Source organism: Dipodomys ordii, unplaced genomic scaffold (genome assembly GCF_000151885.1).
Source record: "Dipodomys ordii isolate 6190 unplaced genomic scaffold, Dord_2.0 Scaffold35, whole genome shotgun sequence".
NCBI classification, from domain to species: domain Eukaryota; kingdom Metazoa; phylum Chordata; class Mammalia; order Rodentia; family Heteromyidae; genus Dipodomys; species Dipodomys ordii.
The window spans coordinates 10,010,288-10,025,819 of NW_012267251.1; the positions used below are offsets into that span (position 1 = coordinate 10,010,288).

General features: G+C 45.9%; 1 protein-coding gene across 1 annotated transcript; it reads right to left on the reverse strand.

The window, feature by feature from the left end:
* Nucleotides 1-220: 220 nt before the first annotated feature.
* Nucleotides 221-8,785, reverse strand: Ppp1r15b (protein phosphatase 1, regulatory subunit 15B). The gene is made up of 3 exons (XM_013017321.1): nt 8,736-8,785; nt 6,404-8,648; nt 221-2,566 (listed from the first exon to the last, which is right to left on the reverse strand). Exons 1-3 carry the CDS (start codon nt 8,783-8,785, stop codon nt 2,345-2,347), a joined length of 2,517 nt encoding a protein of 838 aa, XP_012872775.1. The 3' UTR covers nt 221-2,344.
* Between the last annotated feature and the right edge of the window lie 6,747 nt (nt 8,786-15,532).

The window sequence follows — 15,532 nt, forward strand, 5'->3', positions numbered from 1 at the left end:
CACTGAGAAATAGAAATGCTATCTGTCTATACAAAGCTCTTCTCATGATACATTCACATGTAAAGCACCATGACATGACTTTAATGTATAAAATGTGCACGAAAGACCTTCAGGCATTTTATTCTTAAACATTGGTTAGGGGACTCTTAACATAGAAATTGGATAAACGGACAAGAATTTTGGCTTGCTCCTTCAGTCCAATTTTTTTTTTTTTTTTTTCTGGAGACAGGTCTTATTATACCTATCAGTCTGGCCTTAAGAGTTGCTATGTAGGCTAGGCTGACCTTAAACTTGAGATCCTCTTGCTTTAGCCTTGCAAGTGCTGAGATTACAGGCATGTACAACCATGCCCAGTTTCAATCTAATTTTTAGCTTACTCTAAGCCTGGTAGCCAGGAAAACCACTGTACAAATTATAGGCAATATTTCTTTTCATTTGGTGGCATGGGGGATTGAATTCAGGGTCTTGTGCTCAAAAAGCAACCTACAGTTGAGCCCTAGTCCAGACTAATTTATGGTCCCTTTGTCGTCATCATAATCTTATCACTTCTAAAGGAGAGAGGAAGACATGGGAGATTCTGAACCAGGCTTTTACTTTTCTGCAAGTGGGAGCAGTCTCAAGAGAACTCCAAGTGTAAAGACGTCCTATCACTTTAAAATTCACAGATGTGCTAGATTTCAGAAACACAAAATGTAACTGAAGTTTCAAATCATCTAGTATACTTAGTCTTATTTTAAAAGACCACCTATGCATTATCACAAGGCTTTTACCTAAGTGAATGATCCAGGCCTGACGCACCCTTGTTTTTCCATTGTGTTTTACCAGACTCTGTGGTTGCCTAAGTGGAGGGACCCAAGCCCCAAGGTCTCTTCAATAACTTAGCCAGCTTCCATATGCTGTACTCTCAGTGTGTATAGTAATGAATATATATACACTAACACCGGAGGCAGATCTCGAGAGCAAACCAGATGGGAATAAAATGACCAGGTAGATCATAAACTGAGGTAGTAACCCTACAAGCACTTCTGAAAAACTCATCCCCATACTGAAGTTCAAAATAAGTGGTCTTCTAACCTCCTGTGGTGGGAGACATGGAATAAAAACTGACCATCAGAGCTGGTTAACATTACTAACCCAACAGATATACACCATGGAAAGCTAGCTAAATGAAACAAGCATAATCAATCAATGCAAAGACTTCAATAGTAAACTTTGGACTAAAGGTATTAAGAGTTGCAAGTTGTTAAATCTAGTTCGTCCTTTCCTGAAACTAGAGGCTTTGCCACTGCTTTTCTATTATTAAAATAGCAGAACGCAATAAACCTGCATACTGACTGGAGCTGCTTTTCCATTTCACACTTGAAGATTCAGAGCTGCCCAGTCCCAAGTTTAGTGTCACCCTGACAGGTTTTGAAAGTGACAGTGCTGAGGTGTGGTGTTGAGTAACACTGATCTTCTTTTGAGAGCGTATACTATAAAAACAAAACTCTTATTTGCCTCTAAAGGTGAAAAAAACTTAGGATGCAGTGATTACTTTCTCAAGTGTTTTACAATTTCTCACTGTGGAAAGATAACAAAGAACTATAGTAACTGGAGCTACAGTAACAGAACTGGAGCTACAGTACCAGAAAACTCCAAAAACAGTCTGCACAGAAATCAAATATATTAGATGCTAAGATTTGGCAGATAGACACAGCTTTTTCAAAGCTGTAGAGATTCCTCTAAGGGCAGGGTTTTCTGGCAGTCATTGGAAACATCTTAAGAAAAATTGGTAGAAAAATTCACCATATTTTCAACAATAGTTACCTTTAAAACAAGAAAAAAGTGGCATGATATAATGTCCTTTAGTATGTCATGAAGATTATTATTTTGCAGCCTTAAGGTAAAGGGGCCTAATCAATAGAGAGAAAAAACAGAAAAACATAAAAGCCCATTAATTTAGGAATATTGGTAAAAATTAGGAGCCTAATAATTTTGGACAAATGTACAAATTAGAACTGAAAATGGGCTTTAAAGCCCTATATTGTTTCCCAAGAAAGTAAGTTTTAAAGTGCAAAGTTACAACTCAAAAGGTCTCCCTGTTCACTTCAAGCAAACAAAGAACATTTAAAAAACATCCAACTAAAACTGAAAGGGGGAGGACCAAAAATCACAGATCCTTCATTATCAGAGCTGACCGTAAGCCTGCATATTTCTAATGGGATATGTTGCAAAAATTAAAAAAATTAAACTATTTCACGGGAACCAATTTTATATCTCTTTAGAAAAAATGTCAATATTTGTTTTTATCTTTTTAAGCCTCTTAAGAGGTAGTGTATGCAAGGCTACACACTATCAACTCATCTTAACATTGTTTGAAAACAGTAAGTCCTTCAAAGCACACTTCTTGGAGTCTATTAAACATTCTTTCTCTGTGCTCAAATGTCAAGCAATATCCAATAGCAACTTCTGTTTCTTGAATTCGTTTCTGGAACCTGCATCCATCTCTTGCAAATTCTTCCCATGGTCCTTTGCGATCCTCATCACCACTTATGTAATACTCTGTAACTTCTTCGAGGAAGGTTACCTACGAAGACAAAGACTCACTTCAATACCACTACATCCATGGAAGTCAATATTCTTATAGAAAACTTTTTTTTTGTCGGTCGTGGGGCTTGAACTCTGGGCCTGGGCGCTGTCCTTCAGCTCTTCAGCTCAAGGCGAGCACTCTACCACTTGAGCTACAGCGCCACTTCCAGTTTTCCGGTGGTTTATTGGAGATAGGAGTCTCACAGTCTTTCCTGCCTGGGCTGGCTTTGAACCGTGATCCTCAGATCTCAGCCTCCTGAGTAGCTAGGATTACAGGCGTGAGCCACCAGCGCCCAGCTTCCTATAGAAAACTTTTAAATAATATTTTATTTTTCATTTTTGAAGAGTTTTCACTTTTCAGTATTGGCCAATTGTTGAGATTTTTGGCAGTTCCTTTTATAATCATATTAGAGAAGAGAAAGTTACTTAGTAAACAAACTATAGCAAAATTGGTTCTTTTAGGATGTTACTACATGAGACTTTGTAAGACTAACAAAAGAAAAAAGATCTTCTTTGTATCTAGTATGTTAACATACACAGGTTTATAACCCCTTACTTGAACTGCTTGGGACCAATAGTATTTCAGATTTCAGAGTTTACTGCATCTTGGAATATGTTCAAACACTTTGCTTTTTTTTTTTTTTGAGGGGGGGTCCGGTAGTAGGGCCTGAGCACTGTCCCTCATCACTTCAGCTCAAGGCTAGCGTTCTACCACTTGAGCCACAGTGCCACTTCCAGCTTTTTTCTTTTTTCTTTGCTTATGTGGTGCTGAGGAATTGAACCCAGGGTTTCAGGCATGCAAGGCAAGCACTCTACCACTGAGCCACCTTCCCAGCTCCATCATACACTTTGCTTTTATCCTTAAGTGAAATCCAAATGCTTCAAAATAAAAAAAGGTTAGTTTCATGTTGGCACCCAAAAACTTAAGATTAGGGTGGGAGCAGGGGGTAGAGATATGTAGCTCAGTTGGAAAGCATTTGCTTAGCACAGGAAAGAGCCTGGATCCAATCTAGGGGTTAATAGGGGGAAGGGGGAATCTGATTCCAGAACTGGGGAGACTGAGGAAAAAAGAGCTCAGTCTGGTCAACAAGTGAAAGACCTGTCTCCAAAGGAAGAAAAAAGGTTTCAGATTTTGGATTTTCACATTAGGGAGGCTCAACCAGTACATGAAATTGTCTATACCATAACATACATGACAAAGAATAAGTGACAACCCTACTTAATTCTTACTAAGGACTTCCTCCTGAGGTACCAAACTCGGAAAGTTAAAAACTTGCATTAAAGCATGTTTAAATTACATCAGCTAATCCCGCAGAGGCCTACTCCTTTCCTTGCCTTTACATCAGGCTAGAGAATGCCCGTGAGGACAATTAATAGGTATGTAACACCTTACTAGATATTGCATTCTAATCATTACTCAATCGCTGTGTCACTAGGGTAAGGTTTACCATATGCAAGCTCTTTTCAGAGTTTTCTCGTTTTTTTTTTCTTTTTTTGGGGGGTCCAGTCATGGGGCCTGAACTCTGGGCCTGGGCACTGTCCCTCAGTTCTTCAACTCAAGGCTAGTGCTCTACCACTTGAGCCACAGTGCCACTTCCGGCTTTTTGCTTATGTGGTGCTGAGGAATTGAACCCAGGGCCTCAGGCATGCAAGGCAAGCGCTCTACCACTGAGCCACCTTCCCAGCCCCCAGAGTTTTCTCATTTTTATTACCATTTAATCCTCCCATCAACTCTATGAGGTCAACTAGCCAACCCAGACCACCCAGCATCTAAGGGGTGTAAACAGGATCCAGGCTGTCTGGCTCCATAATCTGCACTGCATTTTGCCAGCACAGAAAGTATTTCAAACTCCTAGAACGGAAGCTTCTAAATTAAGGCACTACCCATTATTCCCATAAACCTCAAGAATGGCATAGTCAACAGCTGCCCTACGTTTGATCATATTTAGCCACATTCTTTTGTAGGTTTGTTTCTAATTCAGCCAAAAGTAATATCTTCTTCACTAGTTTCATTTTACTCAATAAGCAACTGAAATGAGAAACTGGACTGGGCCAGTTTTATTTACTCATTTCATTTAAACTTGGAGTAAACTGGGCTGGGGTACAACTCAGAAGTAAAACCAATTCAAGAGGCTCTAGATTTAATTCCCAGCATGGCAAAAATAGAAAACAATACATCTTGCAAACAGATGTCCCCATCAGATAAATGGTGGATCAAAGCCAAGCTGGGCTGCCTCCCCTATATCTTAGCACCAAAGCACTCAGGAGTAGAATCTCAGACGCCACGTGCTCACCCCATTTTGTGTCTGTTCTCAACTAAACAAATCATTTTGTCAGGGGCTCCTTATAAACTTGCTTCACAATAAAGATACTACCCAAGTGTTTGGGGGAGATTTCTTCCCAATTAATAACTTCAGTTCAATAAGCCATGAAAAGAAACAAAGCAATTCAAAAGATTCACAAAACTAAAGTTAACTACATAGCCATTTAAATAGTAAAATACGCCCAAGAAGTTTTTTGGTTATTTTTTTTTGGGGGGGGGCAGGCGTGGGGCCTGAACTCGGCCTGGGCGCTGTCCCTCAGCTCTTCAGCTCAAGGCTAGCGCTCTACCACTTGAGCCATAGTGCCACTTCTGTCTGTTTTCTTTTTGCTTATGTGGTGCTGGGGAATGCGCAGGGCCTCATGCATGCAAGGCAAGCACTCTACCACTCAGCCACCTTCCCAGTCCCCCCGCCCAAGAAATTTTAAGACTAGGCCAGGAACAGGAAGCAACTACCCAAACCAAGTAGGTGACCATCCATGGTTCACTTAAACTTATAACTGGACACTGTTAACTTGTAATCTTTTTCCTTTATAAAAGCCATTGCCATTTCCTGTAGCTTTCAACTGCCAATCAAAAAGCTATTAATGTCAAAAGAGATTGGTATTAAAACTAGCGCTTCCTTTCATGGCAAACAACCAAATTAACCTGACTTGCTATTTGGTATTACCTCTCTAGGTTTCAATGGACAGGAGTAACATTTGCCATGCACAAAGTACTACATACTTGCAAACAAAAGGCCACATATAAAACTAATGCAGGCTGGGAATGTGGCTTAGTGGCAGAATGCTTGCCTAGAATACATGAAGTCCTGGGGTGGATTCCTCAGTAGCACATAAACAGAAAAAGCCAGAAGTTGTGCTGTCGCTTAAGTGGTAGAATGCTAGCCTTGAGCAAAAGCAGCTCAGGGAAAATGCCCAGGCCCTCAGTTCAAGCCCTAGGGACTGGCAAAAAAAAAGTATTGTAAAACTCCTTAGCTAGAATAGAACCTTCTTGATCTATGAAAACTAAATCATGCACACATGAGTATTTCTGTCCCAATAAAAAGTGACAACTTGGGCTGGGCACCGGTGGCTCACGCCTGTCATCCTAACTACTAAGGAGGCTGAGAAATGAGGCTCATGGTTCAAAGCCAAGGGGCAGAAAAGTCCATGAGACTTATCTCCAGTTAACCACCAGAAAACTGGAATTGGCGTTGTGGCAAGTGGTAGAGTGTTTGCCTTGAGCTGAGGAGCTGAGGGACAGAACCCAGGCCCAAAGTTCAAGTCCCAGGACTGACCAAAACAAAAACAAAAACGGAGAACTTGAAACTTATAGTTGGCAAACCCAAAGCCACCAACCCAAATTGAAACACTATCTCATAACATCTACTGGAATCTTTCTCTTGGATAAGTTACTTGAACATTTCTCAATGCAAACAGGAACTTAAGAATACTTTCCCCAAAACATGTACAATTATGCATAAAATCATAAAGCTATCAAAACTAATTTCTAAGCATGTTAAAAGATACAAACCTTTTTTCTTTTGAGATGTGTGTGTCTGTCTCCAGAAACAATATCACGATGAACCAAGTCTGGAGATTCATTTTCTTGGCTCCCTAAAAGTTCCACCTTACAAGAAAGTAAAGTATGACACTCAGAAATGGCCACTATAGACTCAGAAGGGCTCTTTGAGTCACAATAGCCTTTCCAGTTTTTCCCTGATGTTTGAAAAGGAGCCTTAAAATTTAAAAGGTTGTAGGGGTCATCAGAATTACAGAAAGAGTTCCACAGTTTAAGACTCTCTGCCTCATCTGCACTAGATTCCCAGTCATCATCCTCTCCAGAATAACCATCAGGAGTCTCATCAGGAAGGGGAGAGTTCCGCAGATCAGACTTGTCAGACAAATCCTTGTCCATATCAGAAGAGTCTCCAGGAACAATTCTGGAAGCAGTCTGAATTGTTGCTGTAAAGTTTTGGGGATTATAAGGATCGACACTGTAGAAAGAGTTCCAAAGTCCCACAGAGTTTCCTTCAAGGTCTGATTCTGACAGTGAGACATCACTATCAAAACCATCATCCTCAGCTTCTTCATCCCAACTCCCGTCTTCTGACTCCGAACTTGTTTCCGGGTCACTAGATGCACCTCCCAAAATGTAATCAATCAGCTTGTTATTACAAGCTGGTCGCGCTGAAATGGGAAAGTCATTCTCCATGGCAGAGAAGTCAACGACAACGATTTGGTCCTCTTCACGCTCTTTCTCTACGAGTACCTCGCTTTCCGAAAGGTCTGGCTTCGGCAGAACAAGTTGAGCCTCCCCGGGGGTCCCAGGAATGACTCCAGCAGGGGTTGAGTTCTCTGCGCAGGGTTTCAGATCCATCCGGAGAAGGCTGTGCTCCTCCTCCAGGCTGTGATAGCCATTATCTTGGTCAGGCGTGGGTAACTCTTGGCCCTTGTGAGCCTGCTGAAGGAATTCCAGCCGTTTCATGCGAAGATGGTGGATTTCGGGAAGGCCTTCTCTGGAAAGCGGTGGACACTCCTGCCACGAGGCTGCACAGATCTCTGCTCGCAGTGGTTGGGGTTGACAAGGGTCCTCAGACAGGCAGCTGTTTTCGGAGGCTAGTGTCTGGAACTCAAGGAGCTCGCCACTTGCAACGCTGTTCTGACTGCTGAGCTCTAGATAGGGAAGGCAGTTCAGGTAAGAGTGGTTCAGCAAATAAGAGACTACGTTGAAATTGCCTAAGCGCTGAATGTTGAGAGACCCGGAGGGCGAAGTGCCAAGTTCTTGGTCAAAGAACAGACGGGCTTGAAGGCTACTGGGCAACAGCTCTACCCCCCACAGCTGCTGCTCCAGGAACAAAGTGTGCGCCGCCGAGTCCAAAGGCCTTCCCTTGGCTTTGAGTTCCAAGTCTAGGTCCGAGGATGGGCAATGCCAGAGGAGCCCCTCCTCTGACCAATCCAGGGGACCGGCGACCGAATCGTCCGAAGGGTCCCGTCGCAGAGCGTTCAAAGCCTTCCGCGCGGTGGGAGTGGCTGGCTCCCCGCGTCCCCTCAGGGCTCTCAGAGTACTGTAGCCTCCGGCGAAATCCAACCATCTGGTCGGAATCATGCTACCGAAAAGCTGGCTCCAAATCAGCAGCTTCTGGAGCAAGCCGGGCAGCGGTGCGAGGAGCTGGGAAAGCAGTCTCACCCAGTAGCTGGTCCGAGCCTCGGGCTGGGCGGAAGAAGGCAGGGGAGGGTCCCCGGAGTTCACAGGGGCGGGAGTGGCCGAGAACTTGGGACAGCCGGCCTGACGTCGCCGCGGGAAGGGCAGCCGGAGAGCGGCCCAGGGGCCGGGCCGTGGGCGCGGGCCGCGCGCACGGGGCTCCATCGCCGAGTCCGCGGCCGGCGTCTCTCGGGCGGGAGGTTCGGACGGGATCGCGAGGAGGCCTACACAGTCTCGGCGTTGCCCCGCGGCGGAGTCGGCACCCCAGGCCGGTGCTGGCGTCCGCGGAGGAGCCACACAAGGCCGCGGTTCCGGAAGCGGGCGGCGGACCCCGGAGCCCCGCGGCCCGCGGAGGAGGCGGCGGCCGGGGCGACTTCCATCCTGGCGGGGGAAGCCGGTGTCTACTCCACGCGAGGTCTCCCCACCATAGGTAACGACCTTCTCGCGGCGGCGGCGACTCTCCGGGAGACACAGACCGTCACAAACCCGCTGAAACAACGCGATGCCGGAAAGCTGGGGGAAGCCCAAAATGGCCGCAGGGCCGGAGCGAAGGGAGAACACCGCGAGCCACCGGCTGAGACGAAGGACGGTCGGCGTCTACGACACCCGCCCTGCGCCACCCTACGTCATAGGCAGTCTCGGGAGGCGGGCCCTTCCTCACTTCCGTCTAGCCGCTGATTGGTCACGCCCGAAATCCCAGCCGGCTTCCATACTCTCGGCGGGGCCGCTCGCACGCGGGAGGTTGCATCAGCCGGGCTCTGGCCGTGCGCGTGCGCAGTCGGTTCCCAGTAGTCTCCTAGGAGACCGCACCCTCCGCCGCCCTCTGGGTTAAAGGGTAGAGCTTGGGGAGGAGAAACGGTTCCTGGGATAACGGAATTCTCTCGCCTGTAATCTTAGCTACGCTGGAGGCTGAGATCTGAGGGTCCCGGTTCGAAGGCATCCCGGGCAGGGAAGCCCTTGAGGCTCTTATCATCAATTAAACACCGAAGAAGACGGAAGTGGAGCCATGGGTCAAGTGCTGGAGAGCTAGCCTTGAGCAGAAAAGTTCAGAGCCGGTGCCCAGGTTCTGAGTGCAAGTCCTAGGACTGACACACACACACACCAAAGAATTTCCCTGTTATGGAACTTCTTACGCAAATCGAGATTCCGCTACGTAGAGTATTAAGTAGATCATCAGCCTGAGATCTCACCTGTGAGCTGGACAGTGCAGGATAAGTACAGACCACCTGTCGTGGAGACAGGGCCAAGAAAATGAATCCTCTATGCATTCCTGTCCCTCTGCCGAAGGGTTTCTTCATCACAGCTCAGCCTTGCCTGGAATCTAGGTTCAAGGTCTTTCAGTGTTCAACTGACACGTTCATAGCACATGAATGAAAACTCAGATGTTGACCACAAGTCATAAAGGGGACGAGAGTCTCATAACTGTTGACTTTCTTTTATGTTTCCAAGCAGGCTACATAGTCAACTCATATACTTCCTGAGCAAACAGAATCGTGTAGTACTATGGTACCCAAAGAAGGAAGCCTAGGGAACCATTGTCCTTTTGGGGGAGAAGGGGAAAATTGACTGGTAATATTCATTGCTGTATTGTATTCTCTCATAGTTTGATCTCAGTTCATTTCCTTATTTCTGCTAAAATAATCCCTAGCTGTGAAGTCCAGTGACTATTGCAAAAGGAAGTCAATAATTATGAGAACTAGGAAGTAAATGTGTTTGTTTGTTTGTTTTGGGGGGGGGATCAAGGGGAGACCAGCTGCTCCTCCTCTGTTGGGCCTTTTTAAGTAACATCTCCATCTTTCTAGGAAACCAGGTCTTCAGTTTCTGTTGTTTGCCCTTTATGACCTTACTAGGAGTATCTGAAAATATCTAATCTCTCAATCCTAAGAACTTTAGAAAAATGTTTTCATAAGACCAAAGAGGTCAAAGTATGCAAATCAATTACTAGAAGCCTTAGTTCCTTCAGAGGAAAAGTGAGACTGATACTATTAGTTTCTCTTTCAATGTACTGGTGAGAATTTTAATATAGAGCTAGCCCAGAATGCAGGACACAAACATTAGCCAATGTTACAGTGCTGTTCTACTTTACAATCTTCCATTGTTTTCTGTTGCCTACAGAATAAAAGCTCTATTCAGCCTGTCCTCCACAACAGTCTTCCAGCCTCCCCTTTCCTTTCCCTTTTCCCTCCCTTTCCTTCCCTTCCCTTCCCTTCCTCTTTCTTCTGCACCATCATTTCCTTATACTCTACACCTTTAGGCTTATCCATGCGTGCTCTGGCTTCAGCCATTTCCTGGACTGTTCTGCACCAGGAAAGCCCCCACCTATCCCTGCTAAGTAACTATGCAAGCTTCAAGCTTGTATAATTGTCTGCTTGAGGCCTTTGCCCCAACACTTAGATTACTATATATTATTAGAGAATTTAACCCACCGAGCTTTGTACCCCTGTAAATGAGCCCATCTCTGGTCCACAGAGAGCTGTTAACCTAATAACTAGCACAATGTTTCCCAAAATATGGTTTATATACCTTCTAGATCCTATTTTAAAACCAAAGCAGGCACTGATGACTCATGTCGGTAATCTTACCAATTTATGAAGATAAACTCTGAAGATCATGAGTTGAAGCCAGCCCGGGCAGAAAAGTCTACAAAAAGCTGAAGAAGCCTGGCACTGGTGGCTTATGCCTGTAATCCTAGCTACTCGGGGGGCTGAGATCCCAGGCAGGAAAGTCCATGAGACTTTATCTACAATAAACCACTCAGACAAAGTCGGAAGTGGTGCTGTGGCTCAAGTGGTAGAGCACTAGCCTTGAGCACAAGGTTCAAGGACAGAATCCAGGCTCTGAGTTCAAGCCCCAGAACCAGCAAAAAAAAAAAAAAAAAAAGCCGAAGTGGCGCTGTGGCTCAAGAGGTAAGCCTCTGGTCTTAATCAAAAAACCAAATGAAAATACATGGCCCTGAGTTCAAACCCAAATACACAGACACAGTAGAAACTATTTCAGAGGGTCCTTTGACTTTAAGGCCAAAATTATTTCCATAGTACTTTTAAGTTGGTTTTTTGTTGTTGTTGTTGTTAGCTGTGGGACTGGAACTCAGGGCCTGGGAGCTGTCCCTGAACCTTTTTGACAGCTTTTTCTATTCTTACTAGAGGGAAAGAAGCAATCACAAAGCCTTTGAACACAGTTAACAAGAGGCTCCTAGGACTATATGCCAGCTGGTGAAGACAGGAAGTCCTTGGACTGGCAAGCTGACTGGCACTTTGGCAGAAAACACTGCAGTGTGTTTACTTTTAAAACATTTTTGTCAGGCTGTAGGTAAAAAGTACCTACCTCTTTGACTCCTTTTTAAGTAATTCATATATTTGTCTTTCCAACTCATTGGTCCTTATGTTCCTACTGTTGCAACCTGCCAAGTATCCCTTAACCCGCTGCTACTGGGAGCTAGGCAGTAACAGAGACCAGACCAGACATGGAATTGAGGCTTGGGGGACCAGGGGGACCTGTAGCCTTCCTCCAGCTTCAGATCCCAAGATTCTTTTTTTTTTGGGGGGGGGTCCGGTCATGGGGCCTGAACTCTGGGCCTGGGCGCTGTCCCTCAGCTCTTCAGCTCAAGGCTAGTGCTCTACCACTTGAGCCACAGCACCACTTCGGCTTTTTTCTTTTTGCTTATGTGGTGCTGAGGAATCGAACCGAGGGCCTCAGGCATGCAAGGCAAGCGCTCTACCACTGAGCCACCTTCCCAGCCCCAGATCCCAAGATTCTTAACCAAGGATTTCATTGCTTTTGTATAGGAAGAATGTGTAGAAAGTGTGTTATAAACTTCAACACATGACATTTTTTTGTCAGTCATGGGGTCTGAACTCTGGGCTTGGGCGCTGTCCCTCAGTTCTTCAGCTCAAGGCGAACGTTCTACCGCTTGAGCCACAGTGCCACAGTGCCACTCCAGTTTTCCAGTGGTTTATTGGAGATAAGAGTCTTCTCACTTTCTTGCTTGGGCTGGCTTTGAACCGAGATCTTGAGATCTTAGCTTCCTGAATAGCTAGGATTAAGGTGTGAGCCACCGGTGCCCGGCTCACTTGACAATATTTTGGATAGACTTTTTTTTTTGGGGGGGTCCAGTCATGGGTCTGAACTCTGGGCCTGGGCGCTGTCCCTCAGCTCTTCAGCTCAAGGCGAGCACTACCACTTGAGTCACAGTGCCACTTCCAGCTTTTTTCTTATGTGGTGCCGAGGAATCGAACCCAGGGCCTCATGCATGCGCTCTACCACTGAGCCACCTTCCCAGCCCGACAATATTTTGTATACAAGTGGTAGATGACTTTCTTCTAGGGGAAGGAGAGCAAAACAGTAAATAGCTTACAATTTGCCTAAACCTTAGTCTACCTTCAGGCTCCCACACACAGTTTAGGGTGGAATTAGCCCATACCCAGGATAGAAATCTGAATTCCCATTAAACCTGGACTGATTGACCTTTCTAGGAAGCTCTCAGTGTCTTGAGAGTTTGTGGGGAGAAGGCCTTCCAAAATCCTAATCCTTTCCAGTCTCATAGTTCGCACCCTACACTGCTACTTAAACCATCAGAGACCATAAGCACTGCCACCACTTCCAGTATTAAAACTACCTCCTCACAAAGATTCTCCTGCTTCTTTCCCACTCCAACATTTGTCTGTGACAATATTGCAACCTTCTCTGGTTGCCAGTGGCTCACACCTCTAATCCTAGCTACTCAGGAGGCTGAGATCTGAGGATTGTGGTTCAAAGCCAGCTTGGGCAGGAAAGCCATTGAGACTCCTTATCTCAATTAACAACCAGAAAACCGGAAGTGGAGCCATGGCTCAAAGGGGTAGAGCACTAGCCTTGAGAGCAAAAGCTTAGGAATGGTGCCCAGGCGCTGAGTTCGAGCACCATGACTGACAAAAAAAAAAAAACCCAACCCTAGTTAGACCCAGCTACCCAGCCATTCCATGTCAGCCAGTACTGCTGGAAGATCATTCCAATATGCCAGCCAACTGCTGTCCCTTGTGGTCACTAATCACATCTACTCTGGGCATCCCCCATAGCTGTGCGTCTCTCACAAGCTGACTCTGTTTCCCAATGCTTCCTCCTCCAATTTCCACTTCTCAATTTAGAATCCATCACAACAGACATCCCTAAGAAAGTTAATCCACACATAAACCCTCCCCTCCTTTCACCCCTTAAATCCACCCACATCTGGATTCACTTACTCGGCCTTCTCACTGCAAGCCAAAATGCCTCTTGGCTCCTGGCTCTACATTCCTACTCAAGCAGTTCTAGTCTGATATCATTTCTCCCCAGTCATATAGAAATTTTGGGGACTTGAACTCAGTATCTGACACTTGCTCACCTGAGCCATGCCTCCAACCCCAACAAAGAGGTTTCTATCCCACAAATAGATCGTGTACATTAACATAGTTTAAGACTGTCTTCAAAAACTCTCCCTGAGGGGCTAAGAAAGTGGCTTAGGGGGCTGGGAAGGTAGCTCAGCGGTAGAGTGCATGCCTTGCAAGCATGAGGCCCTGGGTTCGATTCCTCAGCACCACATAAACAGAAAAAGCTGAAGTGGCGCTGTGGCTCCAGTGGTAGAGCGCTAGCCTTGAGCTGAAGAGTGCTTGCTTGCTTAGTGGGGGTGAAGCCCTGGGTTCAATTCCTCAGTAGCACATGAACAGAAAGAGCTGGAAGTGGCACTGTGGCTCATGTGACAGAGTGCTATAGCACCTTGAGCAACAGAAGCTCAGGGACAGTGCCTAGGCCTGCCTGAGTTCAAGCCCCAAGACTGGGAACCAAACAAAAACTCTCCCAGATAGATCCACTCCAAGTCTCTGTAACACCACAATGTCTCAAGAACTATGCTCTGATTCTCCTCTCCCCCTTCTCTTCCTCTCTAAACTCTCCTTCACCTCCCCTCTCCTCTCCTCTCTTCTCCAGCATCTCATTGTGCAGCCCAGGCTGGCCTCAAACTCTGGGTCCTCCTACCTCTGTCTCCTGAGTACTGGTATCCTAAGAGTTCATTACCACACCTAGCCTCCCTGTTCTCTCTTCTACCTACTTCAATTTGGCTTCAACCCTACCACTTCTACAAGCAGTTCAAGTCCACAAAGAACATGCCGTTAGGTTTTTAAAAAGAGGTGGCCGAGTAAGTACAGCACCACACACCTGGTATTCAGGTAAGGGGTAGGTTTATTCAGTAGACCTGCTGGGACCAGGCAAGGTTGGCATTCCATGTGGCTGGCAAAAGACCTGGGAAAGACCTGGGGAAGAGAGCTGGGAGAGTGAGCTGGGAGAGAGAACTGGGAAAGAGCTGGGAAAGAAACAGCTGGGAAAGAGAGCCACTGGGCCTGGGCTAGGCCTTATCTAGGGTATGGGCGGAGAAAGATGTGACCTCAGAGGATGCAGATGTGACCTCTTCCAGGTGTGCCAGTTGCCTAGGTAACTCAAGTACTGGGTGGAGACTTTGCTGCTAGGAAGGTGGAGTCTGCTCGCCATCCAGGAGAGGACTTTACAATATCCAGTCCCAAAGAGTGAGTGTGTCTGGTGCAGTTGTGTTGAAATCCTAACCACCCGCCCCCTCCCATTTGCAGGTGTGATCTTATGTAGAAATAGATCCTATGCAGATAACAGAGTTCCATGAGGTCATTAGAGTATGTTTAATCCAATTTGACTGTGTCCTCACAAAAAGTAAGTTTGGATAGTGATCAGGGTGATGTAGCTGTCAACCAAGGAATACCAAACATCACAAAGTAGAAAGAGATCTGAAACAGATTCTCCCTTCAGCCCTCAGGGGAAACCTACCCTGCGGACACCTCTTCTTGGACTTCCAGCCTTCAGAGCAGACTTCTAGCCTCCAGAACAGTTTGAACTGCAGACACCTTATTCTCTTCTCAGAATTCCAGCCTCCAGAGCAGTTTAAACAATTCAGTCTGGATGGTTTTTGTTGCTATTTGTTTTTTGTTTTGTTTTTGGTTGGTCGAGAGGCCTGACTTCTGTGCCTGGGCGCTGTCCCTCAGCTCTTCAGCTCAAGGCGAGCACTCTATCACTTGAGCCATAATGCCACTTCCAACTTTTTCTGCTTATGTGGTGCTGAGGAATTGAACCCAGGGCCTCATGCTTGCAAGGCAAGCACTCTACCACTGAGCCACCTTCCCAGCCCTGTTACTTGTTTTCAGGAAGATCTAGGACACCATCTACTTTTGTTTTCCCAGGACACCATTCAACTGGGTTTTCCTATCATTTCAGTGCCTCTTCCTTCTTCTCCTTTTCCTCTTCCTCCTCTTTTGGCCTCAGTCCTCCCAGATCTTGTTTTTCTGGCTTCTCTTACCTACATCTTACCTTTCCATGAAATCAAATACCATCCAAATGCTGAGTACGTCCACAGCTAAGCTCCAGTCTAGCGGCCCCCTTGAGCTGCAGAATTCCATTTCATTCCATTGTCCAGTGTCTCCACTT